This window comes from Grammomys surdaster, unplaced genomic scaffold (genome assembly GCF_004785775.1).
Source record: "Grammomys surdaster isolate TR1022 unplaced genomic scaffold, NIH_TR_1.0 126163, whole genome shotgun sequence".
Taxonomy (NCBI): Eukaryota; Metazoa; Chordata; class Mammalia; order Rodentia; family Muridae; genus Grammomys; species Grammomys surdaster.
In genome coordinates, this window is record NW_021620970.1 from 7,011,498 (window position 1) to 7,039,026 (window position 27,529).

General features: G+C 38.6%; 1 protein-coding gene across 4 annotated transcripts in view; it reads right to left on the minus strand.

Annotated features, from left to right (window-relative positions):
* Positions 1-977: 977 nt before the first annotated feature.
* The window catches only part of Hectd1 (HECT domain E3 ubiquitin protein ligase 1), an 89,692-nt gene continuing 63,140 nt past the window's right edge, over positions 978-27,529 (minus strand). For 2 of the 4 annotated variants that reach the window (XM_028757437.1, XM_028757440.1), the window contains 19 exons: positions 24,127-24,963; positions 23,285-23,506; positions 19,076-19,209; positions 17,877-17,999; positions 16,236-16,392; positions 14,401-14,623; positions 12,727-12,781; positions 11,803-11,985; positions 11,147-11,354; positions 10,978-11,063; positions 10,684-10,811; positions 8,751-8,952; positions 7,115-7,252; positions 5,453-6,060; positions 3,971-4,049; positions 3,791-3,884; positions 3,089-3,239; positions 2,015-2,159; positions 978-1,911 (listed from right to left, as the gene is read on the minus strand). In XM_028757437.1, the coding sequence (XP_028613270.1) occupies positions 1,774-1,911; positions 2,015-2,159; positions 3,089-3,239; positions 3,791-3,884; positions 3,971-4,049; positions 5,453-6,060; positions 7,115-7,252; positions 8,751-8,952; positions 10,684-10,811; positions 10,978-11,063; positions 11,147-11,354; positions 11,803-11,985; positions 12,727-12,781; positions 14,401-14,623; positions 16,236-16,392; positions 17,877-17,999; positions 19,076-19,209; positions 23,285-23,506; positions 24,127-24,963 (3,911 nt within the window). In that variant the 3' untranslated portion in view covers positions 978-1,773. The remainder of the gene's footprint in view (positions 1,912-2,014; positions 2,160-3,088; positions 3,240-3,790; positions 3,885-3,970; positions 4,050-5,452; positions 6,061-7,114; positions 7,253-8,750; positions 8,953-10,683; positions 10,812-10,977; positions 11,064-11,146; positions 11,355-11,802; positions 11,986-12,726; positions 12,782-14,400; positions 14,624-16,235; positions 16,393-17,876; positions 18,000-19,075; positions 19,210-23,284; positions 23,507-24,126; positions 24,964-27,529) is intronic. The other 2 variants (XM_028757439.1, XM_028757438.1) reach the window with 2 other exon arrangements.

Sequence of the window (27,529 nt, forward strand, 5' to 3'; positions counted from 1 at the left end):
CATAAAATAAATCTTAAAAACAAACATAAGAGAGACAGCTCATGCTGGTGAGGATGTGGAGCAAGGGGGACACTCCTCCATTACTGGTGGGTATGAAAACTTGTACAGCTACTATGGAAATCAGAATGGCAGTTCCTTAGAAAGTTGGGAATTACTGTACCTCAAGATCCAGCTATACCACTCCTGGGCATATACCCAAAGGACACTTCATCCTACCACAAGGACACTTTCTCAACCATGTTCATTTTGCTTAAACACCCAGAAACTGGAAACAACCTAGATGTTCTTCAACAGAGGAATGGATAAAGAAAATGTGGTACATCTATGCAATGGAATATTACTCAGCTGTTTAAAGTGTGTGTGTGTGTGTGTGTGTGTGTGTGTGTGTGTGTGTGCGTGTGTGTAGGGGGGAGGGACACTATGAGATCTGCCAGCAAATGGATAGAACTAAAAAGAATCATCCAGAGTGGGGTAACCAGTCCCAGAAAGATAAATAAGGTATGTGTTTGCTTATATGTGGATATCAGCCATTAAAAAAATGACAACCAAGCTACAGCTGGTAGGCACGGAGAAGTTAGGCACAGAGGAAGGGACCAGGGAGAACATACACAGCTCTCCCTGGGAAGGGAAAAGAGATTTTATGGCTGGACTGGGGCTGTAAAACTCATATGACCTCATGGGACTGAAGTGGGTCTGCATCCGGTCCTCTGCATACATACCCTAGCATTCAGTTTAGTATTTTTACAGGACTTGTGAGAGTGCTGACGAGTGGGTCTCTGATTCTCAAGCCTTCTCTTGGGGCTCTTTTCCTCCTGTTGGTTTGCCTCGTCCAACTTTGATGTGATAGCTTTTGTTTTATCTTATTATATTTTATTTTGTTTTCAAAAAAGGAAATTTATGTTACTGTGATGAGTTAAAAAAGTGGCTGGTTAGGCTCTTAGGTCTGATGGCTGCAGTAAAATAGTGACATGACACAGTTTCCTACGCTGCAAACATTTTAATGATTATTGTTGAGCATACATTTCAGAAATTTACTTCAAACTGCAACAAGTTAAATAAATGTTTATAATATACAAAGAAAATACAACCAAACATAAAAGTTGCTGTGAGTGTGCCTTGCACCTAGACCAGTGTTTGCCCCTCCCTAATATATCTTTATTTTCGATCTGCACAAACACACTTTAGAATTAAATCTTTATAGAATGGTATTTATGAAAAAAAAATATACTCCCACCTTAAAGAAATGACAAGGGTGTGCATGATTATATGCCGAACAGACAGAGAGCACTGGACACTCTGCTAGTGAGGTGTCATTAAAGAGGAAAGGAAAGCTGGAGATGCCCATTAACACTCTATGTTTTAAGGAAGCAGTATTTTTGACCAAGTAGCTAAAAAGCCAGCAAAACAGGGGTCAGTGATGGCAACTGTAGTGTATGAAGTATGAAACGATGACAAACGTGATACAAACACGGTTACATTTACAGTGAGCACTGAAGATCTGAGGCTGCTCTGTGGAACAGTTAGGTAGAACCACCTTTTCCAGTCACGTGAGCCCTTGTAAAGCAACACAGTGTCCTGTGCTGGATACCTGCTGGCTGGGTAGGTAAAGGATTTATTTTGTCATTAGCAGCTAAGGAAGTTATTCCACATGTTCTCAAAGCCTTAATGGTGGAAAACAAGGCAAGTGTCATTACTGTGGAGAATCATACACTTCTCTGCAAACAAACGCAAGAGGCTTCACCCAGACTCTGTCTCTCTTCTGCATTTCAAAACTCAATTGAGATGAAAGCCTTTCTCCATTGTAGCAGCTAGCAAGCGTTCTCTCATGATCTCCTCAGAGGAATACTCAGGTAACTTGAGATAGTGGACACAAGTGTTGACCGATGGATAGCTCGCATCAGTAGCATCAACCTACAGTAAGAGACAAAACAAACAGCATGTTCTTACTGGTTTCATTGCCTCTTAACCCTAACATAACTACGCTCCCACTGGTTCTCCACTAGTCAGTTTGTACCTTTCGTACAACTGTGAGCCGTGGATGCAGGTTAGCCAGTCCACCTGGGGGTAGAGTTGAACAGCCAGTGGTAAACTGCAGGAATGCTTTCCTTTCGTCTGAGGACATGCCACATAAAACCCTCACAAACCTAAGGAAGCCAGGACTGAAAAAATAAAAATACAGTTATATTGATTTGACCATGAACTGTAAGGAAAACAAAACACGCGACTACTACTGCTTCTTGTTAAGTCAACAGTAACCTCCTAAAAAAGTATGCAGAAGACTGTCTAGAAACTGCTGAGTTGGGTAAGAAATGGCTGACACAGCTACTTAAAACCTCAAAGGTTACTGTACACAGAGTCAGGACACAGACAATGAGGAGAGTGAACTCAAACAGGTTCAAAATCAGACTTTAAGATACACTTGTAAAATTAGCAGACAAGGCTAAATTTATCAGAGTATATTTGATCTATTTTCATTAGTCAAATCTTGTGACACCTTTTACTAAAGTAAAATGGAATACAACCTATCAATGAAATACATTACTACCACATGTCACAACACAGATGAATTTTATAATCATACTGTTAAAAACCAGACCAGAGAGAATATACAAAAGACTGCATGGTTTCACTTATTAAAATTCAAAACCAAGAAAGTGAATCGATGGCTGTTTTAATTACTAGAAAAGAATATCCTAAGACGGTGGGCTTCCACAGTTGTGTCTTATCCAGCATCTATTACCCAGGCGTGACTATTTTGTGAGAATTCCTGAAGCTGGATATAAGTCTGGTGCTTCGCAGTCACACTTCAGTAAAAACGTCTGTGCAATGTAGCTAAGGGTTTACAATTTAGCCAATTTAGGAAATAATGATTGAAGTCAGTGAGAGGTGTCTGTGTGCATGGCTGCGGCTGCACGCGGCTGTCACTCGGCCTCCTGGAGCACCTCAGCCTCCTCACTGCACCACCTCACGGGCCCTCTCCTTGCCTACTTTTGATGAATGTAGTCATCTAAGTCATAGTTCTTTAGAAATCTGTCAGTCAATTTTTAAACATGAAAAAGTCTATACCTTAGGAATTATCAATACATACCTGTCACGTGTATAGCCAAGCTTAGGTTCAGTGTAATTGATAATATCCTCTGCTGCCCAGGATGGTGACTGATTTCCACAAAGAATCATCTGGACTTCCTCATGGCTGAAGGAACTTAATTTCTCCATTGGAAAAACTTTATTAAACCCATCTATATTACACACACACACACAGACAGAGGGGGAAAAAGCAAAGAATAGACTCAGTACTTAAGTCATGATTCCAAAAATTACAAATGCAAATCTTGGAGGAGAAAGATGGACCATGGGATCAGTCTCCAGCACCCCGCCCCTCAAAACACAAACAAAATCAATGCTTAATAACACAAATGTGAGCAAAAAGAATATTTACTCACTATAGTCAATAGCCAAATTCTCACTTATTGTAACTATCAGTCTGACCTCACCACTCTCTGTTATAACAGCAGCCAAGGTTGTGTTCCTGTTTTCAGGTGACTTACAGTATAATTCCCCCTCATTGTGTTATATAGTATGTGGATACATTTATAGCCACTTACAAATGAACGAATGAGGGTGAGAAGTCTCCATCCCTCCAGAGGAGTCAGAGGACAGAATGATAGAGCTAGTGTTCAAACCTGTCCTGACTGCTCTGCTGGACCAGAACCTAGGTGCAAACTCATGATGCTCAGCAGTGGTGATGTGAATGTCAAAGTAGAAGGGATGCACTGTCCTTTAAAATTACCTCGGAAAGCTTCCATCTGTTTCTGAATACCCGTATGCATACAAAAATCAAACATCAAATCCACATACTCTTCTGCGTTATCCATTGTTATCATCTGAAAAGCGAAGTTTTTGCTATTAGCGCTTTGCTAAGAGGATGTTTCAGAGCTTAGTGACTGTACTAAGAGCAAAAAGTCTTTACCTCATCTTCACCACTTGGCTTGAGATCCACAGCTGTAAAGCCATATATTCTTGAAGAAGGGCAAAACTGGAAATTTAAACTGAAAGTTAAAAAAGATTTGATTACTATTCAGCAGCTGTCCGTATTTATAACAATGCTGTCAAAACCTTAAATGCTCCCATGTCCCACCAACAGAAACCTACACACAAGCTAGAGTAAAATCAGGCCTACCCATGCTTTCTTCTGTATTTATCTGAAATGCTGGGGATCAAACCCAGGGCCTTGTATAAGAGTTTGCGTTTTTAAGGGCAAAACCTTGTGCATAAAAACTATTAAGACAATTGCTTGCAAACTTTTTGGGCTTTGCCAAGACTACATAAAAACATAGCTTGCCATGTATCGTTTTCTCTTTAAGGAAAAAAAATTATCCAACTGAAGATTTCCATAGTGACTTATTTTAGGAAAATGTTTATAGGGCTTTTCTCTCTGAGAAGAAACTATTGCTTCATTATTCACAATGTATACACATTTTGTATACATACATACATACATACATACACACACACACATATATATTTAGGGGGGAAAAACAAATCCTTTAACATAGTTATCTAATACTTTTTGATTTTTTGATAGTCTGTGACTATGTAGCCTGGAACTCACTATGCCGATCACAGGACTGTGGAGCTCATAGAGACCTCCCTCCTCCATCCCCAGTTCTCAGTTGAAAGCCACGCACACCACAGCTGCCACGCACACCACAGCTGGCAGTTGTCTAACAATGACAGAAGTGTGTCCATTAAGCAACTCTTCTGTTGTACAGACATGAACTGTACTTAAACAAATCGGAATGATTCACTTTACTACACACCCAGACTCTATGACAAAGCATATTACTGCTCAGCCTCAAACTTGTACAGCATGTTACTCTGCTGAATACAGTAGGCAAGTGTATTACAATGCTAACGCTAAGTGTCCCTGATTAAGCACAGGTAAACAGAGGCTTGAGAGAGCATTGTCCACTTTTCCAGAAGCCCTGAGTTCCATTCCCAACAACCTCATGGTGGTCCACAACCACTTATACTGAGATCTGATGCCCTCTTCTGGCATGGAAATGTACTTACAGATAGAGCACTCATATACATAAGATAAATAAATCTTTCAAAAAACCAGCTAAGCATAGCAAAGATCCAATGAAGAGATCAAGTGACAGAATTTTACATCCATGTTAATTGTATGGGAACAGCGTTGTCTATGTGGTCCATCTATGACTGAAATACTCATGTAGCATATGAATGCATAACTAAACACCATTTCTTATGATTAGCAAACATTGAAAAGTATATATGAGGCTAGCAATAAACCAAAGGTTCAAACAGACAACCATCATTTTCTAGTCTACAGACTTTACTGACAGACTACAGATCCACGGGGACAGAGAAACGAAGACCTTTAACTGTCCTCGTTTGTTAGGTTGAAGAATGTATATAATAAACATCTTACCCTAAATCCTCTATGCTAAGTGGAGGTCCAGAACCTGATGGATTCTTGAGCACTAGTTCCTGTAACTTTGTGTTCTTTTCATCTTCAGAAAGACTCTTATTGCCCAAAATCTGGCGCCTCTTAATAGCAAGGTCTTTAATTTCTTTTAAAAATCTGGCCCTGTGCGGATTTACTAGTTCAAAATCTTCCCAAGTTAAAATTCCATTAAACCAGGCCGGGGGTTTGGGCTTCGGGGGATCAAGGATAAATTCTGATTTTGAATCCTCTTCAAAGCTTCCTACTGAGAGGGAGTCATGGCCTTCTTCTGTAGATGCTTCGGACTGACTCTCAGTGCAGTGCAAGTCCCTGTCGCCTCGGGACTCATACATCAGTTTGCTCATGTTGCTTTTAATGTCCCCCATGCACATAAGCTTAAAGAAGGGCTTAGAGATGGGCAAGTCCACCAATCTATTGTCTTGAATACATTTGGCCAAGAAAATCCCAAGGAAATGGAAGAGTTTTGTGATCCTTTCAAGCTCGTCACTGTCCTGTGGAAACGGTGCTGTGAACAGTCCACATGATCGCTGAACATAGTATCCAGGAGGCTTCAACCCACCGCCAAGATCAACCTGTAGAACGGAAAAACAACAAATCAATAAATATCTAAATAAATATAATAGTAACCAAACCTTCCATTGCCACAAAAAAAGAATCACAAACATAAAGCATCTTTTCAAATTTAGTCATCTGAAGATGCATATATGTTAATTCATTTGGCAACAAAATTTAATACTTTAGAAATATTTTAATGGCACTAAGATTATTTAGTAATAAAAGTAGAGGCCAGCCTGGGCAAAATAGTAATACTCTTTCCCAAAAAAACCAGTTGTAGGGTTGCCAACTGTCTAACTGGGAAGAAGTACTGCCATTAAAGTCAATCGCCTGAGCTCAGCATCTGTGACCCGGAGAGTAGTAACAGAGAACACTGTTCTCACAAGCTGCTGTTCACAAGCAACATGGCACCAGAGCTACATACATGCACTTGCCCACACAGATGTAAAGTGAATTAAAAAAATGTTTAAAGAAATAAAAACCTGGCTGGCAAGAAGATTGAGTTGGTAAAGCAATCACCATTAAGCCTGTAGGCCTGAGTTTAATCCCTGGAACCTACATACATTACAAGAGAACCAACTTCTGAAAGTTGTCCTCTGATCTGCTCCCCTTCTCTGTCACACACACTCACATACGCACTCACACACACACATACACACATTTAATTTAAGAAGGGCTTTCCTAGTATCAGTATTGAAGGTAGGAGACTGCAGAGCTGGCTCAGCAGTTAAAGCACAAGCACTGGCTCCGCTTGCAGAGAACCTGGGCTCAGTTCCCAGCACCCACATAGTGGTCACAACCATCTGTATTTCCATCTCCGAGTAATCCAATGCCTGTGTCAGACCTCCCCCCGCCCCGCACTAGGCATGCATGCAGTGCATATATGTACATATAGAAAATACACTCATACATGTAAAATCAACTAGATATATTAAAAAAACAAACAGACAAAAAACAAGCCAGCACGTGTAGGCAGAAAACCTGGCTCATGTTCTAAAAGCATAGCCTATTTTAACATTTTTTTGAAAGCAGTCATAACTCAAAACACAAGATAAAAAAAATCAATCTCACATGGCGAGATTCATCATCTGGAAAATTATCATCACAAAGCCAAGTCCCCAAGTCAGTCCTCTGGAATTCTGCTGCCACAAGAGCATAAAACTCTAAAGTGGGTCCCAAGCCAGTTCCTTCTTCTCCTAGAAATTCAACCTGAAACAACAAAGAATGATAGAGAAAGGGTTACTTAGTGTAACATTTGAGTTTTTTTGTTGGTGCTTTTATTTCAAAACAGGGTTTCTCGTGTGGTCCTGTATCTCCTGGAACTCTGTTGATGAGGCTAGCCTTGAACTCAGAGATCTGCCTGCCTCTAGATGCACCTGGAGCATCTTGTTTTTAAATGGACCAGTTCTGTCACATCCAACCCAGCAGCATCTCCTTTTTCAGAACAAGGTGGACTATGATAAGCAGCACAGACATATGACTCTGAGTGTTCTAAAGTTCGTCATTTGACATTATTGGACCATCAGGCACTACACTGAGTACTGTGCAAAAATTAATTACTTCTTATAACAACTTTGGAAATTATATATCACAACTCAGCAGAATAATTAAATCCAACATTTCCATCAGAGAAATTCAAATCTCAGATAAAGTGGTTCTGCTACTTGCTTGAGGAAAGGCTGATAGAAAGGCTTTTTTCCACGTCAGCTTTTGTGACCTAAAGCTTAAATTCTTCCAGTTATTGTGACTTTACACAATCACCTTGAAAGTTTCTGAATATATTATATCTGATACAAAAATAATAAAATTTTCACAAAAACTTAATATAGCATATATCAAAACAAAAAGTTAAAAAATGTGATGGAAGAACAGGATAAAAGCAAAGAAAGCTTGTATACAGAGGGAAAGTAGCAGAGCCTTGTACTTCTAGAGACATGACACTGATGAACAAATTAAAGAAGCCCCACTTTATGTAGGCATCCATCTTGGTAGTCACCAGTCCCTGGAAGCTAAGTTCCCAGTAACCCTGACTCAGTGACTCCCACCATGTACTTATTAGGATTTAAGTAACTGTTCTTTTTGCTTCTGTAACATGCAGATACCCATTGCTTTATCACTTAACTTTGCAGAACAGAGCAGCTTTGCTGGCTTGCATAGCTATTAAAGGTCTTCATGTGGTCTTCCCCTTTAAAATTCCTTCCCTATACTTGTCCTTCACAGCAATCTCAAATTTGGCTCAGACATTGTTTGTCCTACTAATAGCTAGTCAATAAATCTTTTGATTATAATTGGATTGAGTCTGTGGTCTCTTCCCAGGGATGAAAGACTCCGTGACACGCCATAGCAGCATCCGTGCAGTAAGTAATGCCAGTGCTGACAGCCCAACCTAGCACCGTAACTTAGGTGAAATGATACTGCAAACCATCTGCCCTAAACACAGTTTATCTAACAGCATGGCTTAATGTAAGGGTCAAATTTAGCTGGACAGAAAGAATTCAGACAGACTTAGGTAAATCACAACCCAGTCTTTTATATCAAAAGAGAAGGAGGGCAAGCATTCTGAGACGATGTGCCAGGGAGAAAATCTCTACAAGGATTAAAGAACCTCTCTCCTTGTTTTTCTGCCATGGTTTTACACAGATTACCCGGTTCCCATGCGTCCATTTCCATAAAAACAAACCGGAGCCTCTCCTTGACAGGAGGTTACCTCGAGCACTGATTTCCGGTCTGCGTGTATTTGCATGACATTCTCAGCCCACTCCATCAGAGACTCTCCACGGGGAACTTTTACTCTTTCATGCTTGAGTCGACCAACTCTGAATTCCCCAGGATCATCTCTCCGCACACTGCTCGTGGTCCTTGTTCGCTCCACTGTGGCTTCTCGTCGGTTCTGTAGCCACACTATTGCTCTGAAACACAACACCAGAGCCCTTACAGCAGCTGAAACGACTGCTAAACTAGCTGGAGAAGGTAAATGTTGGGAGGGAGGGCTGGTTTTCAGTTTTTTTATTTTTATTTTATTTTATTATTATTATTTTGTTTTGTTTTTCGAGACAGGGTTTCTCTGTGTAGCCCTGGCTGTCCTGGAACTTACTCTGTAGACCAGGCCGGCCTCGAACTAGAAATCCGCCTGCCTCTGCCTCCCAAGTGCCAGGATTAAAGGCATGTGCCACCACTGCCCGGCTCAATTTTTTAAAAAATGTTGTTCTGAGACAGGCTTTTCTATATCCATCAACCAGTTCCCAGGATTACGTAATGCTGTGCTCAGTTAGAATATTAAGAATGCGTTCAGTCAGGTAATTTTTTGTTTGTTTCTTGAGACAGTGTCTGATGATATCCCAGGACGGCCTGGAACTATGTAACTCTTGTTGGCCTCTTAACAATCCTTTTGCCTTAGACTCCTGAATGCTGGAATTATAGATGTAAGCCAATATACCTAACTAGTTAATTTTTTATGCAGCAATTTATTAACTAAAAACACACAAATTCATTTTATTATAATCTTCTTTAAACAAATGCAGAAGAATTGGTTATATATTTTCCTTTTTTACATTATCAATTAAATAAAACTAAAGGTCTATGGTACAACCACTATATAATACATAAAAACAGTGTTAGAGAAACCAAAAAGTGGTTGTGCCATCTTTATTAATATGACAGGCACTGAACAACCACCATTAAGATAGTTATTTTTAAAACAATTTTTTCGAGTGTGTGGTGTGTGTGTGTGTGTGTGTGTGTGTGTGTGTGTGTGTTCAAGCATACGTGTGGAGATTAGAGAGCAACTCTCAGAAGTCAGGTCTCTGGTTCGACCCCATGGGTTCCAGGGACTGTACTCAGGTTCTCAGGTTTGGCAGCAAGCATCTTTGCCTACTGAAATAACACTTTCTTTTACTTTATTAACTGAGTGCGTGAAAGTCAGAGGAACTGCATACAAGCATGAGTGCAGGAGAGAGCGTGTGCACATACATGAAGTGGTGAGCACACAACTAAGGGGTTTAAGAATCAGTTTCTTGTCGGGCAGTGGTGGCGGCGGACGCCTTTAATCCCAGCACTTGGGAGGCAGAGGCAGGCAGATATCTGAGTTTGAGGCCAGCCTGGTCTACAGAGTGAGTGCCAGGACAGCCAGGGCTACACAGAGAAACCCTGTCTCGAAAAACCAAACCAAACCAAAACCAAAACCAAAAAAAACAAAAAAGAGGTGGTGATCAATGACCGAGCATCTGATGTGCCCGTGAAGGTCATCTTAGATACAAAGACTATCTGCAAAAGAGGGGCGACTGCTCAACAGCTGAGACCTGTCCAGCTGCCGTTCACTGGGCCTGGGCTGGACTCTAGCAATTAATAAAAATAAAAGGCTGTTTGCCAGCATTCAGTTTTATGTGGCTGAGAATTCTGACAATTAATAATCTATGTAAGCTACAAAGAACCTGGAGTGTCAGGAAATAAAAATGGATGCTACAGTCCATGCTGTACCAACAGAACATACGTATTCAACTGAAAATGGAGAACTTTCAGATGTTGACAATGTTTCACAAAAACTAAAGGTAATATATTCCCTCTATCAATCTTAGTATTTGCATGAACTTCTATAATTAAAAACAACTGTATTCTATAAGCATCAAAGTTTCACCCCCTACCTGGATGCACCAAACGCAGTACAGGTGAAGTAAAGCTGTCTAGTTTCGAATGGGATTAGGAAAGGACACTTGCTGGTTAACTGCTCACACCAGTCTGGCAGAGCCCCACTTGCCAATGCCAACGGCTCCTGCAAACGAACATGAGACACATCAGTGCTGAGCGGCGTTAAATGTAATGTCCAGTGAACACAGACTATGTGCGCTCGACTGCTAAAGAACCATGAAGACATCAGCAGAGGCAGAAGAGAAAGGCAACCAAGGAAAGGACACCAAAGGTCCACACAACTAGATTACCTCAATCTGCTGCAAGATTTTTGTGGTGATCTTTTTACTAGTAAATTCATCAGGTGGGAAAGTAAACTGAGGCTGCTCGTCGCCATCTGTAAAATTAATTAACATAATAAAAATCAAGAATTGCTTGCTTTCTCTCTGATAGAGAATGAAAAGTTGGTTTCTTACAGACCTTCCTGGGATATCCTTGAATACGGATCACTTGCGACGATGTAGAGAATGCGCAGAAGCTGAAGGACATCCTCCACTCCACAGGGGTTCTGTCCATTGCCTGCTTTAGCCTGAGGCTGTTCTTTTGTCAAATTAAGAATATCACTACTGTGAAGACTAGAAATAGCTCCCTGGTTTAATCCAGACTTTGTTCCATGCTCACAAAAATCCTGAACAAACAATTAAAAAAATTAGCAATCACTTTTCATGAAAAATATTTATTATTCTTAGTATTAATAAGACTGTTGAAATTTTTTCTTTTTGTGAAATAAATATTATCATACAAGACAAAATTTTATTCAAAACCATTCACACTGCCAAAGATAATGAAGCCAGCACAAGCTTTGGTTTCCTCAGATCCAAGGCCACAAGCAGCGTTTGGGATTTTAACACTGACACATAAACCATGCTCACTCAAACTCTAAAAAATCCCAATAACCATTCGTTTGTGCTGTTTCTCTTTTCTTCTTTCTTTTTGGTGCTAGGAATCTAATCCAAGGCCTTCTGCATGCTATGTAAGCACTCTATCACTGAGCTGTACCCTAGCCCCTCAATTTCCAAACTAAAACAAAGCTCAAAGCCATTCCACTCAAACCAATGTTTTAACGCAATATATACCTTATATGCAGCTATAAGCTGAGAACAATTTCTGTTTTTCCTAATACTTTTATTAGTGCCAGTTAATTTCCAGTGGCGCAGGAAAGCGGCGTCTGCATTCTTCTGCAGGTAGGTTATCAAGTCATTCTTTGGTAATTCATCAGTGCCAAGGTACTGTTCCACATGCTCTATAGACCAGCAACCCTACAACAGGAAAAACCAAACATTGGCCTTTCCCAGTCATGAGGTCTATGAAGTCTCACATGCATCACATGACTAGCCTTAAGTTCATGCACTTAATCTAACTTCAATGATCCAATGTTAGTTCCCCTCCTCCTCAACTGTTCTCTGTGTTGGTTTGAATAAAATGGCCCCCATAGGTTCATATATTTGAATCCTTAGTCACTGGGGAGTGGAACTCTGTGGTAGATTAGAAGGATTAGGAGGTGTGGCCTTGTTAGAAGGAGTGTGTCACTAGGGGTGGGCTTTGAGGTCTCAAAAGCCCATGCAGGCCCCATATTCATTCTCATTTTCTCTCCTTCCTCCTTCCCCACCCCCTCCCCCCACTTCCTCCACCTACCCACCCACTCCAGTCTCTCAGCTCAAGAAATTTTCTCCAGGAAAATAATATTAGTAAGTGGAGTAGAGACTGTTCTTGTGATATTTTGACTAAGAATTTGGCTGCCTTTTACCCTTCTCCTAAAAATCTGCCTGAGGCAAAATTAAAGAGTTTTAGATTAACGCCTTCTCAGAGGAGATTTCTAGACAATCCAGCACTGACTGTCCTATACATATTAGTCATCACTCTTACACATACCTAGAATGAAAAGGGATGAAGCTAGCCAAAGACACATACAAATGTACTGTTTGAGAATAGGAGCACCATTTAAAGGTAAAACATTTAAAGGAAAGGAGTTCAAGACACACTTTCTAAAAATAACTTACCATTTTCCCATTTTCCTTTTCTTTATCAGAATCCTTCATTTCTCTATACATGATTCTAAAGTAAAAACATTATTCAATTAATTCATAAATCAAATGGTTTAGTTATTTTCAAATAAATCATCTTTAACACTGTATGTTAATAAGATAACTCACTGGATAGATATGCACTAACACTAAACTCAAGACATGGCCAGCAACTATCCTACCACTGAGATATCTCCAACCCTTGTTCTTTATAACAACCTTTGCTGTGTAGCCTAGGCTGGACTAGCCTCTTGTGACTATCATTCTGCCTCCATCCTCCCAAATGCTGAGATTATAGTCACATGACACTTTGACTGGCTCAAAAAGAAATTTTAAGGCAAATTATCCAAAGAAAGCATACATCACCAGACATGGTGCCACAGGCCCAGTACTAAAAAGTATGTGTGGGGGGGGAGGCTCGTAAGCTCAAAGTCACCCTTTGCTACATAGGAAGTTTGAGGCCAACTTGGGCTACGTGAAACTCTACCTTTAAAAAAAAAAAAAAAACAAAACAAAACCACCATACAAAGGACAATGAAAATGTGTATCAATTCTAGAGTTTTTTATTTAATTTTTAAAAATCACCATAGCCTGTGTGTGTATATGGGGGGGAGGCGCACACGTGTGTGCATGTATGCACACACAGGCACCCAGTAAATGCACATACACCACAGAAAACATGTGGAAATCAGAGGCTAAGGGTCAACTCTCTCCTTCCATCAAGTAGAGCTTGGGTGGCCAGGCCTGGCATCAAGCACTCTTTAGCCAACCTCCCATCTCAACAACCCCAAACCTAAAGGTTAAAGATATGGGTGCTCTCCAGACTAACTGTTCTGGCTTCCTTTATTGTTACAGGAATAAAACGGGGTAAGACATTTTCCTATGACTAGAAAGGTTAGGATAATAATGAAGAGAAGGGCTCATTTCCTAAGACAGTGAAATAAATTTTCAGTGTCTGAGAAGGTGATAAAATCATTGTATTATCTATCTCAAAAAGCTCTACTATTATCAGATATCATCCAGGATTATGATTATTAAAAGAACATCATAAACCAAATTAAAATGTAAAATTAAATATCAATGTGTTATAAAATACTACTTACTCGTAATACTAAGCACTTAACTATGTCCGAGAAACAACAGCTAAAAACACTTTACATGTGTTAGTCCAGTAACTCCTCACAATAGTGCTTCATGTCATACATTTCAGAACTAAGAAGCAAAAACGGTCAACCTTTGGGGGTGTAGCTCGGGCAGAGATTTGACTGAAAGCACATCACATCTGTCATGTCATTGACATGATTTGCAGAATGAAAAAGAGGTAGTAACTCAGATATTCTGCTACAAGAGCAAATAACGTATAATTAGTGCTCCTGTCACATGCAATTATAAAAATCCAGTTGACATTCTTTTCAAGCCGGAGCCTAGATTAGTATGGACTATTTTTAAAGGTTCTTTCAGCTCTAAAGTTTAGGCACCCTGCATATGGAGTCGAAAACAACCTCATTGGTTCTGGCAGAGCAACAAACAGAAAGTACGAAACAGAAAGCACATCTTTTAAGTTTCTGTAATCCAAAAATACAAAGACTCATTGTTCCTTGGCTCATAGATAATAACACTGTCTGCTTAAATATCAAGTTAAAATCTTACGTGTAAGTTGGCTCCCAAATGCGTCTGAGTTTATCTGACTTCACATTGCCATTACAAGACAGCTGAAGCAGTTTCTGCACATAGTAAAAGATGGTTGATCTGAAATTGGTAAGTGGCAGTTCAACTTCCCGAGTTGTTCCAAGCCCAGTTACTTTCAATGTGAGCGCCAAGCGAGGTGATGGAGTACATTCAACTTCTTCCAAGAGCTCTGAGTGAGGTGTTCCTAAAGATATCAAAGATGTGAAAAAAACCTCACAAAGGGCATTGCACTAGGAGACAAGGCCGTGCACTCACTAATCTATGTCCACTTTAGACTCTCCTAGCTTCAAGATTTCACTTACTACATCTGGTTTCTGAGAAAAGGTCTTCTTAATGGAGTTCAGGATGGCTTGGATTATACAGCATATTCTAGGCTGGCCTTGAACTCATGACAATCTTTTTTTTCCCTGAGCCTCCCAAGTACTGGAATAACTGTTTTACTTAAAAATAAAAATAAAGGATTAAAAATTTTTTCAATGTATGGTCTGTCTTGCATGCATGAATATTATGTGTGTGTACCACATACTCGACATAATGCCTAAGGTGGCCAGAAGAGGGCATCAAATCCCCGGGTCTGCAGCTCCAGATGGTTGTGAGCTGCCATGTCAGGGTCCTCTGAAAAGCAGCAAGTTTTAGCTGGTGTGCCATCTCTCCACCCTGTTTTGTTTTGCTTTTAAGTGGGAATTATTACACCTAGGTTACTTAGAATAATAGAACAGGATATAATATATATATATATATATATATATATATATATATATATATATAATTTAAAATGCTTAGTAACTATGAAGATGGTCAATGTTTAATTTTAAAGATTATAAACTAAAATTATCACTGACCTTACACTCAGCCAATGATCTGTCAACCTTTTATTTACAATAAATGAATAAATTAAGATCAGCACAAATATAAATAGATTGATGATATATTTAGGAAAAAACTCATCTATTTATTGACACATAATTTTTTTCTTCTTTATATCATCCAACTCTTAAAATAGTTTTTATTCATTGTAGTACATTCCACTGTACTTTCTGTTGTTGTTGTTGTTTCAGGACAGGGTCTTACATGTCGCCCTGGCTGTCCTAGAACATGCTGTACACCTGTAGACCATGCTGGACTCAACTCACAGAGACCCATCAGACAGGAAAAACATTGAGAGAGCTGACAGATACAAAAGTCTAGAGCTATGTGTACTCCTTAACTAACTGTTCTTGTGTCAAGTTCAGAACATTTTATTCAAGCTATATCTAACCTCACATAGAATATTATGTTACAAATTACGTGTGCCTTCAGATTAGACACAGTATCTTTATATCAATAAAACATACTCAGTAACAAATCTTCTTTAAGGATGATAAATTAGAATACTTGGCATTTACTTTCTGAAGCACAATCAGGTACCTTGATAAACTACTTCATTTAATCTTTTAAATGACAAGTGAAGATTCATTATTACTACAAAATGCATGTTCCTACAACATAAATTTATTATCTCATAGTTCCTGAGATTTGAAGTTTTACTTGGGGTGAGGATGCCACAGAGCACATGTGGGAAGCTCTCTTCTTCCACCATGTGGACTACAGCGTTTGAACCCAGTCTGTCAGGCTTAGCAGTAAGTTCCTTTACTCACTGAACTTTCACTGGCCCCAACATCTATACAAGTTAGTATTTTAAAAAATTGTTTTATTTATAACCTAGAAATACAAGTAGCCCTTTACTTGCAAACTATATATGATCATCTGATTTTTTATCAATTAAAACTAGAATACAACACTTAAATATACTGTACCTGGGGGAGGAATTTCTAGGTCAGTTGTCTGTTGGACATTAGTACGACCAGGTCTAGGATCAAAGGCAGGAACCAGTGCAGAAAACTGCCGCTTCAGCACGTAGTCATCATCCCAGGTTCTTCGGCGACCTCCTTTGGTTTCATACTCTTCTTCTTCCTATTACAAAGAGATTCCCCACACAGTTACAGTAGAGGGGAAATTCTTCCTAAACTGACTAGCCATCTACCAAAAGTTAAGTAATTCTTTAACTTTTAAATTACACCTATTTATGCGTCTATTTTTATGTCTATGTGGAGGTCAGAGGACAATTTGTGGGAGTTGGTTCTTTCCTTCCAACTTGTGCATCTCGGAGATCAAATTTGCATTTGTCAGGCTTGGTGGCAAAAGTCTTAACCCACTGAGCCAACTTACTGTCCTTTAGTTCTTTATAAGAGCTGTATACTTCCTTTACTTGAACTGATTGCTAAAGCATAAAATAAGCTAGCTGGGCGGTGGTGGTGCACACCTTTAATCCCAGCACTTGGGAGGCAGAGGCAGGCGGATTTCTGAGTTTGAGAGTTCGAGGCTAGCCTGGTCTACAGAGTGAGTTCCAGGACAGCCAGGGCTACACAGAGAAACCCTGTCTCGAAAAACAAAAAATAAATAAATAAATAAATAATAAAATAAGCTAATACAAATGTGTAAAAATACATGTTTATCAAACGTATACTGTTTGGTGGTTAAAGAAATCATACTATATCCAGCCTCTATTTCCTAGCTTTGATATTACAATCTAGTAGTATAGCACTAACCATTGGAGGGAAAACTGGTCAAAAGGCATATGCAACCTTTCATAGTCCTTTTCCAATTTATGAGCCTATTATTTTAAAATAAGTTTTCCTTACTGTCAATTTAATTTCATTCTGAACTATTCACACAAAATAGATAAGTCACTTGTGAGGTGCCTTAAATTTCTATAACAAATAGATGACATGTTGGTTGTTAAAATCAAATGACATACATGCATACATATGCCTCTCGGTTTAAACACTTGACTGAAATAACTTTTTCAATAGATAAAGTGGCACCATATACCTATGGTGCTAGAATGTCTAGATCCGTAGTAGCTTGGGATTCAGAATACAAACCTAGACATTGCAACTCTAAGACCCCATGTTGCCTCCTCTGATTACGCACACACAATTGGCAGCCTTCGTTAAAGAATAAAAGAATAGGGAAGAGATTTTTTAATCAGAAAAAATTTCAAAAAAAAAAAAAAAGTAAAGAAAAAAGACTACTACTGCTACTTCTATGAGAAATACCGGGATTATTATGACTACTATAAACCTCAGCTGTCTTAATCTATGCTTATGTTTACTCAAAGGCCAAGATGAAACTCACCCCTGCATTGTACCAGAGTAATCACAGTTCTCTGTAAAATACAGAACCTAAGCAGCAGGGGAAGCTGCTCTCTGTAACTGATAGCCCCCCTCTCCTCCTGTGGTACATACTGTACATACATACTGTACATACATACTGTACATACATACTGTGCATACATACTGTATATACATACTGTGCATACATACTGTAGGCGTTTTGGTTGATGCTGTCCTGTGAATGTAAAGCGTGTATGATAGGCTTGATATATATGATATTACCTGTTCCCCAATAGGTCGGCTGCCTGCTCCAGAAGGGACCTGTGGTAGTTGTGAAGTGACAGCATGGTGTGTTACATCAGAGCGAGAGCCAGCTCGACGTTGCAGGGATGGACGTCTCAGAATCTAAGATTAAAAAAACACCAAGAGACATATGTTTAATTATTTGATCCACACTCTTCAATCAGTCTAAGCCCCCAGAAATTGTTACTTAAAATCTCTTTTAGCCAGGCAGTGGTGGCGAACGCCTTTAATCCTAGCACTTAGAAGGCAGAGGCAGGTGGATCTCAGGGTCCCAGGATAGTCAGGGCTACACAGAGAAACCCTGTCTAGAAGACCATAAAAACAACAACAAAAGTTCTCTTCATCAGCCATCTTCAGCAAAGATGGGGTGGTTTGGGTTTTTAATTTGTCATGTATTATATATTAACCTTCTTTGTAAGGAATATACTTAGTTTTTTTTTCTTTTTTCACTATAGTGGAGATTGAACCCAGAGCCTTGTATCTGCTAAATAAGTACTCTATCACTGAGTTACACCTCCAGTCCTTTTAGTACAAACTTTATTCTGAGACCAAATTTATTATATAGCCCAGTCTGGCCTGGAATTTACTATGAATTCCAGGCTGCCCTCAAATTTGTGATCTTCCTGCTTCAGGCTCCTAAGTGGTAGGACTACAGACATGTCATCTAAATTTTTTTTAAATATATACTATTTTAAAATACATACTATTTATTTTGTAGGTACACTGTGAGTACATACACACATGTATATATATACCTGGTGTACAAATAGAGATCAGAGGACAACTTGCAACAATCCAGTTTCTTTTTTCACTATGCGAGTTCCAGGGATTATTGAACTCAAGTCATCAGGGACAGTGGCAAGTGTTTTTACCCACTGAGCAAGTCTTATGTGCCCCAGGCATACACCATTAAATGATACATACTAAAAAGCATTTTTTTAAAGCTCTTCATTTCACTAATGTTTTTTTGTTTTAATAACATTTTATCCCATCTATTTTATTATTGAGACAACTTTTTATGCAGTCCAGACTAGCCCCAACTCCTCAGGTACTGAGGATGATCTTGAATTTTTAATCTCTCTGTCTCTACTTCCCAATTGCTGGGATTATAAAAGAGTACCACCATGCCTGGCTTTTAATATCCTACATTAGTGAAGGGAACAGAAGACTCTCTCTACCATAACCTCCTCGTATTCTTGGTCCTCCTGATTGTCATCTTCATTCTCATCGTCTTCCTCGTCAGGCTCGGGCAAGTCCTCATCATCATCCAGCTCAGCTAGGAGAGTGCTGGCACGGCAGCTATCAAGGAAATCTAGGAGGAAAAGCCAACAACCTTATTGTCAACACAACTAGTAAACGACAGCAAGGTATCTTGGCATCTGGGGTTATACAAACCAAAGGTAAATTCAAAAGGCTCAAGCATAAATGCCAATTAATGATGCCACCTATTTATCCTAACAATATACATAACATAATAAGAACAGACTAATCACAAGCATGGCAGAAAAAAAATGGATGATCTCAAAGTATATTTCAGTCAACAAAATCTAGGAAAGGGCAACCATGTAGATGATGTTTAAAACAAAACAAAGCAATTCTACCATCATTCTCTGAATATTTCACAAAGTACAATTTGGAATCATTTATTTTACCCAAAGATACCTACTGAGTATCTATTATGTGCCAAGAACTGTCCTATCACATATATACTCTTGGAAACAAAACTTGAATGTCCAAAACTCTAAAAAACTTACAGAAGACAAAGGATTCAATAAACAAATAACTAATATCTATAGACACTACTTTTATACAAGACCTTATGAAGACATACAGAATTAAAGCCAATCAAAAAGGAGTAAGTCTAGACATGGCAAGTTATTAAATGATAATGACTACTTAAGAATAACATGTATTTGTTATGGAATAAGTATATAGTATTATTTTCTTTCTTAGGATATCTCTCCTAATGAAGATTGGTTCATGCTTCAGTGACAGTGCATACCTGTAATACAAGCATTCAGTAGGCTGAAGCAGGAGAATCATGAGTTCAAAACCAGCCTGAACTACACAGTAAGATTCTCTTTAAAAAATATGAATGAATGAATGAATGAATGAATGAATGAATGAATGAATGAATGAACAAGAGGGCTGGAGAGATGGCTCGGCAGCTAAGAGAAACAACTACTCTCCCAGAGATCCTGAGTTCAATTCCCAGCAACCACATGGTGGCTCACAACCACCCAAAATGTGATTTGATGTGTATCTGGAGAGAATGATAGTGTACAATATACTCACATACATAAAATAAATAAATCTTTAAAAAAAACAAAAAAGAAAAAAGAAAACAAAACAAGGACCATCAAGAAGGTTTAATGGGTCAAAAGCACTTGCACAAGCCTGACAACCTGACTACAATCCCCAGAATCCACAAGAGAAAGGAAAACTTGTCTCCTGGAAGTTGTCCTCTGACCTCTACACACACGCACCATATACTCAAACAAACAAACAAACAAACAAAAAATGATAATAAAGAATAATTTTAAAAAAGAATAATTTTTAAATATATTAAGTTTATATTGCCCAACATAAAGACATTAACAATCTGTTCTTAATGAGAACTAAAAAACAAAAAAGAAAAATGAGATTAAACAAGAAAGTTTTCACTAGCTATGTAAAGGGAATACAAACTCAATACTAGAACTAAACAAAGATGAAAATACATATTGATAATGAACATCAAATTATCTATAATTATTTAGCAAATTGCATTTACAGACCTTTGAACCAAAAGTCTTTTAATCAAAATTTAGTAGAAGAGTCATGATATTCGACTTAATTAGTTTCAAAGGTAAACATATTTTAACATTGTAAAGTCAGTATGTGTCCTATAATTACCGGTAAATCCCAGCATGACTGGCAACAATGTTAGCATCAGTGGCATGTTTTTACAATCAATGGTTATCTTAAGTTTAGTGAAATACATCTTTAGGATATGTGAAGGGCTATCCTACAATTTACAATAGCTCTCATGAACATAATATGGCTGAATACAATATAAACCCATTACACTTTTGGTTCAGGTTTTAAGGTATCTACTCTTAACGTCTACAATAAAATTTTCTGATATGTTACAATTCATTTAAGTCATTTCCCCCACATTCCTTTTGTTATTAGTATACAAGAACGATAAAAGCTTGAGAGTCAATGGTGGCCCACACCTATAACCTTAGCTCTTGGGACTCTGTTGGCAAGACGATCAACTATGCAAGGCTAGGTTGAACTACACAGTGAAATTCTATCCTGAACAATGAAACAAACCAGAAATGCTCCAAATTTCAAATATCTGAATATGCCACAGAACCAACTATGTCTCTCAAAATAGAAAGTTTACACTACATTAACTTTATACCTAATTAAAGCTTTATAAAGACCTTTGTTACTGCCATCCTTCAAATTAGCAGTCGTTAATGGTCTGTTAGTGTTAGTCACGGAGAAGAGTCATCTCATCACCTAACACCTTTAGATAGCCAACAGCTCAACATTTTACTCCCTTTCACATGGCATCCTCACAGCCCTATTTAAGATTACCACGGTCAAGAACGAAAGTGAAGAGCTGGAGAGATGGCTCAACACTTAAGAGCACTTGCTCTTGCAAAGGACATGAGTTCAGTCCCCAGCAGCCATGCTGGGCAGGTCACAGTCACCTGTAACTCTAGTTCTGGGGATCTGACAGCCTGTTCTGGATTCCAAGAATACCCATGTTCACATGTACATACACACTTTACACACACAATTAAAACTAAATCTTAACACTTAAAAATATTGTACTAGCAAATGAGTAGAAAGGGGCAGAGGGTCTCCATGACAACTTGCTTTTTTATAAGACTTTGATGTAATTATCACCAAATTTTGCACATTCAATAAATGAAACACAGAAATTGAAAAATATGACTTTTAGAAAATCATAACACATATTAAATGTTTGGCTTAGAAGAGATCATATTATAGAGAAAAAAAGAAAACACTTTAAAAGAAGTATACATTAAAAAGTAAATAAAATATATCCTTACATAAGCTCTTATCTTTGAAAGTATCAAATGAATTTTTTAAAAGAACAGGCGGCAGAAGATACAGTTGGAGGACAGAGCGCTCTCCTAGCCCGCGAGTCCTGGATTTGATTTCTAGTATTGTCAAAGGGGAGGAAATGAGCAGCAGGAACAAGGCTCAGTGGTAACAATATTTCAACTCATCTTGACAGGGAGACAACTGTTTTATAGTAATTATTTTAGAGAACTAAACCTGAGGTGATCCACAGCAATACAACCCTAAGTTGTATATTAATGTCTATGGGAAGGAGAAAGTTGTAACTATTCTAGGACATAATTTCCTTTAGCTTAAAACACACACAAACACACACACACAGAGCCATGTATCTGATCAGGTTTGGAAGGTAGTACTCTACACATTTTTTATTAGTTTTTTTCTAATATGCTCAAAGAACTACCTATTTTTTAAATATATATTTTGTAAAATGTGTATTAGTGTTTAGCCTGCATATATGCATGTGTGCCACATGCATGCCCAGTGCCAGCAGAAGCCAACAGCAGAGGGTGTTTCCCTGGAATTCCAGATAGTAGTGATCAGCCATGTGGGTGCTGGGAACTGGACCCAGGACCTTGGAAACAGCAGCAAAATGCTAGTACCTGTTGAGCCATCTCTCCAGTCCCTTTTAAAGGACATTAAGAGAATTAAATAATTTTTGTCTCTGACTACTATATTGAAGGCATGAAGATAAAACTTCAGAACTTTCTAAGCAAACTTTTAACTAAACATGTTGTATCCTTGAAAGTCAGAAGAATGTTAGGCCCCTTGAAACTGGAGTTATGGATGATTGTAAGCCACCAAGTGGGTGCTGTGAATAAAACCTGGGTCCTCTGTAAGACCAACAAGTGCTCTTAACCCCTGAGCCATCTTTCTAGCCCTTATAATCAGATAATTTTTAATTCTCTTTTACATCATGGAGCTTTTCCGTTTTATACAAAGACATCATTTTATACAAAAGATTAAAAATATATAAGGATGGACATGGTAGTGCACACCTTTAATTCCAGCACTCAGGAGGCAGAGACAGGTGAATTTGAAGCCAGCCAGGTCTATATAGTGAGTTCCAGACCAGCTAAGGCTACAAAGCAAGACCTTACCTCAAACTCCATTCCCCACCAAGAATTACAAAGATAAAGTGAAATGGGATGGATGGATGGATGGATGGATGGATGGATGAATGGATGGATGGATGGATGGATGGACGGACGGATTAGATTGTATACTTAATTAACTTTGTATATGTAATTAGATTGCATAGTAGTTAACTTTGACCTGTGACTTACCATATAAGGAATATTCTGCTTCCTGACCTGTGTCACTCTCACTAGAGGTTGACGTGAGGCTGGTGGTTAACGTATTACTTAATGATTGACCCACTGATAAAACTGTTGTCGCCGTAGCTACATTGCTGCTGCTAGTAACACCCGATGTTGACATTGTCACTGTCGATGTAGTACCAGGTGTGGTCAAGTTAGGGAAACTCTGAGCACCCATAAGAGGAGAAGCTAAAAATAAAAATGAAGCAAATCAGTTAAATATACAGTATTGAAGGCACCTTAGGAAGAAAAAAAAGAATCAAGATATGTATTTTAAACTCCATGGAACATATTAGTACTGAAAACATTGAAAAGCAACAACAACTTTGGGAACCAAACTGAAAACCAACTAAAACTTACTGTTTTTAAAAACATAGTTATCTTCAAAACATTTAAAGTCTAGCTTTCACAAAGAATAAGCAACAGAAATAGTTGTATTATAATCTTTACGGGAATTACTAGAACTCATTAGTAACTTAGAATGAGACAGCGCTCAGAAGCTGACGTGAATACAGCCGAGCAAAAGCTGGACCACAGGAACGTTACTGCTTAGCACTCACTGGTCATCTCATCTGTCACGTGATTGTGTTTAACCATTTCTTATAAACGCAAGCTCTCGGGACTCTTACACTATTTTAGATTCTTCAGAACTTGACTTCATAGTTCCAAGGGGCTGCGTCTGACGAGGTTTGCCTGACACGGCTAGCATCAGCTAAAGGCTGTAGCCAGAACAGCTGACCAACAGGACTTCCTGGGGATCCCTCAGAGAGGAAGGAAGCATTGGGTCCCAGAAGGAAAAGCTCACTTACTTGCGGTGCTCATCACATTCCTCCCCAGAGTATTAGTGTTGTTATCACTGCTGCTTCGGCTTAGGTTCATGTTGTTCGTGGCATTAGTCCGTGCTATGTTTGCCACTCTCCTTACAAAGCTCTCCAAGCTAGATGTTTCTCTTGAGGACAGGTTAGGTACACTTGCACTAGAGCTCATAGGGGCCCCAGCTGCCAACAGAGAGCTCACGGACAGTCTGTTACTTGCTGAAGAGCTAAGGGGTCGTTGTGAAGCTGCTTCCTTATTAGTTAATTCAGATACTGAACTAACATCAGGAGAGCTGACACTAACAATTCCCATGGATATTGCACTAGATTCCCCAGGAGCTCGAACAGAACTATCAGGGCCTAACTTCCTTTCAGCATTTTCACTTCCCGTTTCCGCTGTTAGGGTGCTGGTGCTTGCACTGGATGATGACCCTACTTCTGTTTGAGGGACGTTTTCAGCAGATGAAAGAACAACAATTGGTTCAAGGACATCAGCTCCTGAAACTATACTGTGTTCCATTACAATTTCTGATCTCCGTTCCGTTTTGGTCGAACCCAAGCTGATGTCGCTGCTACTGGCCACGCTACACACAGAACTGCTGCTTCCTTTTCTACTTGAGGAGCCTGCAGCAGCAGACGTCTTGTCTGGACAGTTGTTTTTCACCAAGCTGCTCCATGACTGCGTTGTGCCTGAAACAGTGGATGAAACAGGTTTGGGTGATGCCACTGTATCAGGGTCGTACCCTGGTGCAAGCTTGAGGTCAAATTTTCCTTCTGCGCCCATACGGTAAGAGTTTGAGCCACCAGCATCCCAGGTGACATCAATCCAGCCTGGAAAGGGACAGGAGTTTGTGAGACCCAGCAGGAAGCAGAGAGGAGCATCAGACAGTCGCTCCACCATACGGGACAAGCACTGCATCAGCGCTGTACTTCCCTCAATTGCTAGCCAACAGGCTTGCCAACGAAAAGACAAGTTTGAACTCAAATTAATTAAAATATTATTTGATACTATTATTAGTCTATCTGAAGGAAAATACTATTTAATTATCACAGAGTAATGTTAAGAAGTATGCACTATATACAAGGATTCTGGGATATCTCCAAAATTCTTTCTTTCATTACATTTATCTCTGGACAGCCCAAGACTGGTAAACTTTTTTTTTTTATTTAAGACAGGGTTTCTCTGTGTAGCTGTCCTGGCTGTCCTGGAACTCACTCTGAAGACCAGGCTGGCCTCAAACTCAGATAGATCTCCACCTGCCTCCCAAGTGCTGGGATTAAAGGCGTGTGCCACCACCACCAGGCCAACTAGTGATATATAAAAACATTGTAAAAGTAATATTTACATCTATTCTGTTAAAGGGGAAAAAAGACTTTTAAAAATTGATGCTGAGGGTGAAATGCATAACCTGACACATGCAGGCACCTAGCACTAAGCTACATTTCCAGCTATAGAAACAATACTAGATGTAAAAGAAAAAAACTAATGAGATTTCAACAAGTGAAGATTTTTGAACTGTTATAAATATGACTATATGATTATCAAATGTTTCTTCTTGAAAGAAGTAACAACCATTATTTTCTAAGGCTGGAATAAACCCTAAAAAAATGCCAGATAAAAGCATGCCTATGCCACTTATAGAAATTTTAGATTACTAGCTCAAATAAAATACTAAGTTGGCATTTCAATTGTGTTCTCAAAGTTTAGTGGTTACTTGATTTTATGGTTTAGTTCACAGATTTGAGTAAGCACAAAAACATCTTAGAAACAACTTAAAAGCAGGCTGAGTTCTTTGAGACTTTATATACTAAAGCTAGAAACAAACTAAAAGATATCTGATCTATACTTATATATGAAAAATGTTAGGTTTTTTTTTTAAAGGGTAATAAAATCCCAAAACTAAAAAAAATAATTGATTGAGAAGGAAGCTAATAAAAAATTCAGTTTTACTTTAGTTAGAAGCTAACTACCCAGGGGGGAAACACACATTACAGACTTGAGCTAGGAAGTACACTGAGCTTGTACAGGGCTTCAGGAAGTTCTTGCACACCTGAGCACTGACCCACTGGCCACACAACCACCACACACTAAGTTCATGTTCATAACGGGGCTCAGAGGAGCACTGAGCCACCTGCTCGTTATCTGTCTATGAGGTGTTAAAAGGAAAACCAACTGCCTCAAGTCTATGTAAGTAAGTATACTATACTTAGATAGTATATATACATTACAGATATAATATAAACATATTATATGTATTTTGTATTTGTATGTTGAAATAATTTTTAAAGAACCAACATTTAACTACCTTTTGCTACACAGAAAAGCATAAGAAAAGGTGCAATAATGTATGCTAGCATTAATAAAGTTGAGATTTGTATTGCATTGATACCAATATATACTTAATTGACCAAACTATATATGAATATTATTAAATATAAATATGCATTTGCTTTACCCAGAAGGCAGGTGAATTATATTTTGCCTTGACCTTCGAATAGATGAAGTTTAACAAAGTCCCTTTACAATTCTGCAGAATAAGGAGATAAATGGGTAGTTCTACCAACACAGACTCTTCAGAAGAGCAATGGATACACCTGATGCAATGTGGGAATATACTAAATAGTATACACCATTTATGTTAGGCTTGAGAAAACTTTTAAAAGGTGAACATATTTATACCTAAATATAAAATATTCCTATGCTCCAAACATAGATTAAAAGATAGAGTTAGTAAGATTACCAATCTTGGGAAATGTATTTGAAAACTAAAACTTCTGACATTCTTGAAGCTAAAACTGGATTTCAACATTTAGAGGATTAGAAGCATGTGTCTTTCTTGAGTTCTAAGTTCTGAAATTAAGATGCTAATTTCTATGTGGTGGTTTCAGCTGACTCCTTCCAGAGGAAAATGAACTGTATCGCATATTACTAGCTATCACCTGCCTTGTAAGACACACACTTCAATTTATATGAGAGAATATGAACTTATTAACAAGAATAAGACACTTAAAATTTTTAAATATCTTATTAGAATGGTGTTCTTTTATCTCAACCATTGCTGGTATTTTATCTCCCTATAAACCTGTATATGATTTTAGTGGTCTGTAACTGGGGTTCAATGCTATAGAAATGTGGTTAGTAATAAAAATTTTAAGGAATGGAAACTTTAAAAACAATAGAATTTACTAATTTATTAGTTATTTAAATTGAATGCTTTTAATCACTTAAAAGTAAATGCATTAAAAATAACCACTATTAGGCCGGGCGATGGTGGCGCATGCCTTTAATCCCAGCACTTGGGAGGCAGAGGCAGGTGGATTTCTGAGTTTGAGAGTTCGAGGCCAGCCTGGTCTACAGAGTGAGTTCCAGGACAGCCAGGGCTACACAGAGAAACCC